The sequence below is a fragment of the Argentina anserina genome, chromosome 2, assembly GCF_933775445.1.
Source record: "Argentina anserina chromosome 2, drPotAnse1.1, whole genome shotgun sequence".
Taxonomy (NCBI): Eukaryota; Viridiplantae; Streptophyta; class Magnoliopsida; order Rosales; family Rosaceae; genus Argentina; species Argentina anserina.
In genome coordinates this window covers 24,000,708-24,008,916 of record NC_065873.1, presented here as the reverse complement: position 1 = coordinate 24,008,916, position 8,209 = coordinate 24,000,708, and the positions used below count along the sequence as shown (strand labels likewise).

The following is an 8,209-nucleotide window of genomic DNA, read 5'->3' as shown; positions in this document are numbered from 1 at the left end:
ATCACATCTGCTGGTGTCGATCGATCATATTTCGAATTAGAGTTGGCGATTTCCTAAGTGTCAACTAATGTATCATAACATTTATATTAGGTTTAAAATAAAACTATCGCATTATGAAGGAAGCAAGACGGCTAAATAATGCGCCTCTTATACATTAGGCCAATTAGGTTAGAAATTATGTGCGGCTGTGAGACCGACCACACTATTTTTTTTATTAAAAATATAATAATAATGTAAAATTATAAATATGACAAAATGATGTCGTTTCGTAACGTTGACCATTGACTTCGGGTTGTTCGGGTCGGTTCGGTTTCTAAGGGACTGAACCCAAAACCCAACCCAAATAGAATCGGTTCGATTCGGTTTTTTAATTTTCGGTTCGGTTTGATTCGGGTTTCGGTTTGTTCGGATTCGGTTTGGGTTCGGGTCCGGTTTTTTTCGGTTTTCGGGTCAGTTTGTCCACCCCTAGTTAGTATGTTTCGAGAGGTTACGGTTTTGTCCTCCTCTCTTGTTCACTTTTACTTTGATTGATTCAATAGTATTAGGGAGATTACTCCTCTCTTTCTCTTTCTTATTGTGTATCTTGCTTGTTATTCTGTTACATCAATGATAGTATTTCAGCCCAGTTGTGTTTACACATGCCTCCTCCAAATATTTGGGTTCAGCATTTTCATCCTTATGTATCTCAGCTTATCGGGTTTCTAATCAGCTAATATTATGGCACCAATTGCTCTTAGAAAGCTACTGCAGTTGCAACTCATCCGATATCTATCTGACTTTAGTCTCACCAAAACTTATCTACTACTTATACTTCAGAAAAAGGATTGTGCCTATTGCCTAAAACTGCTATCTAAAGAGAGATTTAAAGAATAATTTCTTGTATTACTATAAGGAATCTTACAACATCTTATTGATTTTCAGTTTAATGCCAGATTGCTATCTTATTACAGTTGAAACCTTTTTGAGATACAAAAATTGAACAATCATAAATATACAGGAAGGGTTGATGTTGGCACCACAATTCTGCTTCTTAGAAAGATAACTGAGGTTGCAAGTTTTCTGCAGTAATATTTTGACGTTGCCTCTGAAAATAAGGATGAAGACTATGAACTCCCTCCAAGTATAGAGGCGTCTGCATTTCAATCAGTCGTGAAACCTACAAGGCAAACACATATCTTCAGCATACAATTCCTTCAATTTTTCAAGCCTACAGGCCTAAGAAATGTTGGGGCGTGCTAAGAAATTACGGTGAACAAATAATAAACAAGAAATAAAATCATCATATAAGCTTTACAGGCCCACATTCATCTGACGCTCAGACGTTCAAGTGGCCACAATAAAAAAAAAACCAGTGTTTAAGCGACAAGACCCCCACTTACTGCTCGGCGGAAAGCAAACATTTCTTCTTGACCAGATAGCATGGACACTATACCAGTTGGGGCACCTCCTGAACTAATATTCCCTTCTGCTAAAACATCACGCCGAAGTTTTGCACCTTCTGTCTCTGTTTCAAACTGGAAACTGGAAGCAAACAAGTACACAGTTCAATATGTCACATCATAACAGAGAAAAACTAAAAGAGCCCTTAGGTCAGTAATTTCTACTAGCCTAGAACTAGTACGAAAGATATACACAAATATATGTGTAGATGTGCACGATCATGTAGATGTGCAGATCATGCTGAAAATCAGATAAGTACTATTATTTCCCTCTACAAAACAACTTTCTGACAGGAATGAAATTAAGAAACAGATTGACCAAAAAAAAGAAATTAAGAAACAAAGCAGTCGGCTGCAAGTCCTGGCTATAATGGCAATCCCGAATCATTTGATCTCATGAGATTATAAAAAAACATTCAGAGAAAAAAGAAAGAGGAATACCTCTCTAGATCAAAAAGTGCACCCTCTTCAGTTCCTTGAAACAAATCATCAATAGAAGAAGCTGCAGAACAAAATACGCGGCAGTGATGATTGTATAATTCATCAATGAGGGTAATAAATCTCCGTGCCTGAAAATGATAAAGAAAGTTTGGTTTATAATGGGTGCATACAGAAAATATACTAGGCACAAAATTAACAGACATATGGTAATGTGTACAAGTACATATACTTTATTTGCCTAACCCTCCTCCATTTTCTCTTTTTCTTTTTTTCTGAGACCCTAAGTACCTATATGCATTACCAAATGCTAGTAAGTTTATAAATAATAGAAAGTACATCCTGAAATCTTATTCTTCTTCAGCTGTATCTTATGTGCACTCAACGACCTATTAAGATATATGTACACCTAGTTCATATATAAACTATTTTCAGTAAATCTTTTTAATTAAAATGAAGCATCAGAACATGAAACAGACCAAAACATAGTATTTTAGTAGTGATAGTACCTTATCACGGATACGCATACTCATAACTGGAATGCCAGATATGAAAACAGTATGATAATTTTCTGCTACAGCAATATAATCTGCTGCACCTACCTGAAGTGAAGTGACAGAAAAGATTGTTATTCGTCAGATTCAAGAAAAAGTCCCTAAAGGGTAACACCAAGAAAGAAAGTGCCTAATTGAGCTTTCTTATAGGTAGCTCTATATTGTAATTCAGCAGCCAATAAGCAGCCTTGAGCAAAATACTATGGAACACAATGTTTACTGATCAAATAATTTTGAGAAAGAAATAACACATAGCTCCATCAAACCATTGCACTTAAACAAGCATCAGATAATAATGATAATTTTATTAGGAAAAGAAATATTTTGAATTAACACAGCTACACCAAACCATTGCATTTAAACAATTGTCAGATAATAATGAATGAGAAGAAACTTAAACAAAACAGAAACCACACGCTTACCGGCTGGCCACATAGGTACTCAAATGTGAATCTCGCCACTCCATCACAGCATTCAGGAACCTCCAATTTTCTAAGTTAAGAAAAGGGTCCGGAAATTTATAAGGTAATAGTAATACCAACAAATGTATGTCTTTAGTTTTGAAAGATGTACAGTATAAAAATAAACAGATGTACCTTCCGAACATCACCGAAATAGTACTTGAGGTGATCTGTTCACCTACTTGGTTTGTGACTTCCTGCCACTTCCTCTCAAACTTCTCATGAGCAATGCTGTCAGAGGGCCAGAAGTAGTGCTCCTGTATGTTAAGCAGGTAATAATTTAACCACCTAATTTCTTATTTTGTACACAAGTAAAGTACCAGAGAAAAATCAAATAATGAAAGGAAAATATTTGAGCTTGACTTTGAACTATTTAGTAAGGTACATATTTTCAAATAGATAGATGTGTTATTGATCCATATCCATCACTAAAAGATAATTCAAACCGATACACCACGTCACCATTAGGATATGAATATATATTTCAGACTTGGGCAATTATTCAAACTATTAGAACTTATAGTTCTTATCCAAATTCCAACTAGAGAAAGGAATTACTAACATGTTCAACCTCACCTGGTCCTTAGATCTTTGATTTTCAGCTATAACACGGCGGTAATCTATCTCACTTCCAATCAGAACGTTCTCACAGTGCTCATTCAATTTGGCAACAAACTTTTGGAAGATCTCCTTCTGCATACCATCCTGCATGAGGAATTTTAGTTTGAAAAAAAAAACCATTAATCTTACGCAAAGTGGTTTCCCTTGTACATTTAATGAACTGCTGTTATTGACAGAGAAATGAATTAAGTTTGCTAAATAATTTGGAGAAAAAGAATAAATGATAAATTTATGATACTTCTGTCCGTAAGTCCTTACCCAAGAAGTTACATGATGAAAGTAAAGACATGATAATGCCAATACATAATCGATAAGTAAAGCCGTAGGGTTTAAACACAGATGTATACCTGATTTAAGTCTGTTGGTGCTCGATTACTAGTGGCCACAAAAACAGTTCCCGTACTTAACAATCTGCTAACAATTCCAGATAAGGCCACAATAGCAAATACATCAACAGTCTGTAATGAAAGAAATCACAAGTCATAAAATGAGCTTCACATTCTATAAGCTTGTTTTCATTTCTTTTCCCCCATTCATGACAGGTTTAAGAGCTCAATCCCATGCTAAATCTATAGCTGTAGAAATAACTGAAATGTAAATTGTTTTAAGACGCATCTGACTGAGATCAATATAACTATGAAACAGAAAAAAAAATGATCATGAACAGTAATAAGAGATTTTGAATGGATAGAAAGGGGCCCGGGAAGAACATTTAAGAACATATATATCTTGAATCAACTTCTAACAGATCAACCGTTTGTTTTTTCAGCTATTTGTCTAACATATCACTAGATCATCATATGATAGCATTCTAATCATTGAAAACCTCAGCATACGTCCATGAATTAACTTCTTCCATTCAAAGTGACTATCATTAATGAATAGCAATAACATTATGAGTCAATAGATATATTAACCACACATTCCACTGATTAAAGTGACAGTATTTCAGTTTGTAATGATGATCCTTTCTCATATTATAATGTATATCATCATATTCCTGTCTGGTTCGGTATGGAATCAACTTGTCACAGTATCAAAAGAAAAAACTATTTTGGCACACATTTAGGCTGACCTGTATCTCATCAAAACAAAGAATGCTTCCCCCTTTTTGATTAGCCTGCCGGTCTACGAGAAGCTTATCTGCCACAGCTGGAAGGATGTTTTGCATCTGAAACTGTTGTTTGTAGTTCTCTTCTGCAGCTACCCACTCCTTGACCTTCAAATCAAAGGGCAGACTCATTATCCAATTGGCAATGCTGGACTGCAACGACTTATCCGCCACTTGGTTTTTCCAAATATTATGCATCTGTTCATTAATTTTCAACATAGCCTGCAAACAGAAGTCAAGGATTTAACTTAGATTATCAATGACCAGCTTGGATAGACGACAATCCATATGCATCCACATCTCAAAAACACAAAAATTGGTACGTGCATTATCAGTTAGGCTTCATACAGAACCCCACCTCATGAAAATGGTATCGCTTTCTATGCTTAACAATTCCTTCGGTGGCACTATAGAACATGTCCATAAGCATTGTCTTTCCTGATCAAAATACCAAACCTCAATTCATACATCCACATATTCACTTCACAGATAAACACACACACAACACAGAACCATACCACTCCCAACATTGCCATAAATATACAATCCTTTCGGAGCAGCAGGCGCAGTCGGCCGGCGACCAACGACCGAATCCAACTTCCTCTCCCGATTAAGATACGACACCCATTTCCCAACTCCAGGCTCCACATTCTCAGGTCTTTTCCTGAGCCAAACCACATTCACATGTCATAACTCATAACCAACATTGATCCGCATTGCAGACCAGTACAAAATTCTCTAAACCCATTTTCGACAAGTTACAGTACAATGTAGCTTACTTGGACGTCCACCTCTCGAAAAGCCCATTCCCTTGCTTGCCCCCAGCATCATCCTTCTGCTTATTCTCAGCTTCCTCCATCAAAATCCGCCGCCTCTCATTCTCTCTCCTCTCCTCCCAATCATCCAGCCTTGTCTGCATTAACTTGAGAACATTAAACTACAATCTCTAAATTTACGAAATTGACCTCGAAATTTCTTACATGATAGTCCTCCATATCTCTCTCGTACTTGTCTAACCTCCCCAGCAGATTCTCCAACTGAAACGCCACCGCCTCTTGGTTCGGATCATGCCGCAGCTTCCCTTCCTCCACTAACCTCTTGTACTGCGTCAACGGCCCTGAAAATCCACGTGCCTTATCGGAATCCAAAATTTTATTCTTCATTTGAAAATCTACATAGAAACCAAAGAAAAAAGAACCTGCAAGCTTTCTGGAGCTGGGAACAGTTCGGTCACAGTAGCAGCGAATCGCACTGAAGCCGGAAATGGGCTTTGGGCCGCGGAGAAGCCCATACACGATCGCCGAGATCGTCGTCGCTTTTCTCATTTCGTTCGATCACAATTTTCTGCAATGACGTCTCTTTTTTAAAAGCGTTCTGGAAAGTATGGAGGTAGACGAAGGCGCGACGTGGCCGGTCTCCCCACCATCCACCTGGAAAGAGCGGGAGGTAGGTTGGGGAAAACGACGCGTCGTTTTGGGGGGAGTCTCCCTAATTTTTAGACTCTTCTGTTTTGATTAGTGGGAGGGTTTTAAGAGAAATGAAGAAGCTGATGAAGCCCAGAGAAGCAGAGCAGAGCTGCTTAGCGCTACTCCAGCTCTGCGACGTCGTTTCGAAGCTGACGCAATGCCAGGCCCACATTGTGAAACTGGGCCTCGGGAACAACCCCATGGTGCTCACCAAGTTCGCCGCCACCGCCTCCGACCTCAAAGCCGTCGACTACGCCTCCTCCGTCCTGTTCTCGCCGGACTCCTCCACGCATTTATACGACGCATTTCTCTTCAACACCGTCATCCGAGCTTACTCTCAAACACGTCACGCAAAGCATGAAGCTTTGCGGTGTTACCGAGTCATGGTAAAAAGTAAAGTCTTGCCTAATAAATTCACCTACCCTTTCGTCCTCAAGGCCTGCGCCGGCGTCGGGGAGTTGAATTTAGGGAAGACGGTTCACGGTTCGGTGGTGAAGTTCGGGTTTTGTGGTGATAGTCATGTGAGGAATACAATGGTGCACATGTACTGTAGTTGCAGTGGAGGGATTGAGAGTGCACGGAAGGTGTTCGATGAAATGCCGAGCTTAGACTCCATTGCGTGGAGCGCGATGATTGGCGGGTACGTGAAGGTAGGGTCGTCTAGTGACGCGGTGGAGCTGTTTAGGGAGATGCAGATGAGGAGAGTGAGGCCGGATGGGGTTACTATGGTCTCGGTTTTGGCTGCGTGTTGTGATTTGGGTGCGCTAGAGCTAGGGAAGTGGGTGGAGTCCTACATTGAGAGAGAGGGGATTGGGAAGAGTGTGGAGCTTTGTAATGCGCTGATTGATATGTTTGCGAAATGTGGGAGTGTTGATAAGGCTTTGAAGCTGTTTAGGGGGATGAGTGGGAAGACGATTGTTTCGTGGACTTCAGTGATTGATGGTTTGGCGATGCATGGGAGGGGAGAGGAGGCAGTTGGTTTGTTTGAGGAAATGATTGGAGATGGGGTGGTGCCGGATGATGTTGCGTTTATTGGACTGCTTTCGGCATGTAGTCATTCCGGGATGGTTGATGAGGGGAAAAGGTACTTCAGTATGATGGTGGAAAGGTTTGGATGTGTGCCGAAGATAGAACACTATGGATGCATGGTGGATATGTTATGCAGGGCTGGACAGGTCAAAGAGGCATTGGAGTTTATTCGGAAAATGCCTATTCAGCCAAATCCAATTATTTTGCGAACGCTGATCAGTGCCTGCCGTGCGCATGGTGAGCTAGAGCTTGGAGAGAGCATCACCAAAGAGTTGATCAGGGCTGAACCTTTGCATGAGTCGAACTATGTCCTACTTTCCAACATATATGCAAAAATGAAGCATTGGGATAAGAAAACCAAGACTAGAGAGGCGATGGACAAGAAAGGGATGAAAAAGATCCCTGGGAGCACTATGATTGAGCTAGATAACGAAATTTTTGAATTTGTGGCGGGAGATAAATCACATAAACAGTCCAAAGAGATTTATAAGATGGTTAATGAGATGGGGAGGAAGATGAAGAAAGCTGGCTATGTTCCCAGTACATCAGAGGTTTTGCTAGATATTGATGAAGAAGATAAAGAAGATGCTTTAAATAGGCATAGTGAAAAGTTGGCCATTGCGTTCGCCCTCCTGAACACGCCACCGGGAACTCCTATTCGCATTGTAAAGAATCTTCGGGTTTGTGATGATTGCCACTCTGCTACTAAGTTCATCTCTAAGATCTATAATCGAGAAATAGTGGTGAGGGACCGAAACAGGTTTCACCATTTCAAAGATGGTATGTGCTCTTGTAGAGATTTCTGGTGACAAACTGATTATGGAGTATCAATTCATTTTTTGAAACTCACTTGTCTGGTTACTGCATTTGCTTGACATAAGTTCTGATTTGCTTTTTCTTGAAAATCGACTCTCATTTTTCATTCTTGAGGAGCTAATTTTCGATCCAGAAAAGGTTAATCTGAGGTATCATGGTGAGGCTGAGAAAACTTCTTGCAATTTCTGTTGTGCTGAATTAGAGAATGTTGGAGTGGGGAACAATATGGAGACCTCTACTGAAGTAGAAGCACAACATTTCGTTGATTTTGTCA

The 8,209-nt window shown here is 39.7% G+C and overlaps 2 protein-coding genes across 2 annotated transcripts; one reads left to right on the top strand and one right to left on the bottom strand.

Annotated features, from left to right (window-relative positions):
• Positions 1-861: 861 nt before the first annotated feature.
• On the bottom strand, positions 862-6,096 carry LOC126783383 (uncharacterized). Its single transcript, XM_050508841.1, has 14 exons — positions 5,823-6,096; positions 5,605-5,741; positions 5,404-5,537; positions 5,143-5,288; positions 4,983-5,062; positions 4,589-4,846; positions 3,861-3,971; positions 3,469-3,597; positions 3,028-3,149; positions 2,854-2,923; positions 2,387-2,479; positions 1,881-2,008; positions 1,380-1,521; positions 862-1,156 (listed from the first exon to the last, which is right to left on the bottom strand). The coding sequence occupies exons 1-14, from the start codon at positions 5,947-5,949 to the stop codon at positions 1,031-1,033; spliced, it is 1,803 nt and encodes a 600-aa protein (XP_050364798.1). The 5' UTR covers positions 5,950-6,096; the 3' UTR covers positions 862-1,030.
• A 19-nt stretch (positions 6,097-6,115) lies between these two features.
• Positions 6,116-7,928, top strand: LOC126783384 (pentatricopeptide repeat-containing protein At4g21065-like). Its single transcript, XM_050508843.1, has one exon. The coding sequence runs from the start codon at positions 6,162-6,164 to the stop codon at positions 7,926-7,928; it is 1,767 nt and encodes a 588-aa protein (XP_050364800.1). The 5' UTR covers positions 6,116-6,161.
• Positions 7,929-8,209: the final 281 nt, after the last annotated feature.

Coding starts and splice junctions, on each gene's coding strand:
- LOC126783383 (XM_050508841.1), bottom strand. CDS start 5,949: ATGAGAAAAGCGACGACGATCTCGGCGATCGTGTATGGGCTTCTCCGC. Junction 5,063..5,142: donor TTATGGCAATGTTGGGAGTG/GTATGGTTCTGT, acceptor TATTTTGATCAG/GAAAGACAATGCTTATGGAC. Junction 1,157..1,379: donor TGTTTGCTTTCCGCCGAGCA/GTAAGTGGGGGT, acceptor TTTGCCTTGTAG/GTTTCACGACTGATTGAAAT.
- LOC126783384 (XM_050508843.1), top strand. CDS start 6,162: ATGAAGAAGCTGATGAAGCCCAGAGAAGCAGAGCAGAGCTGCTTAGCG.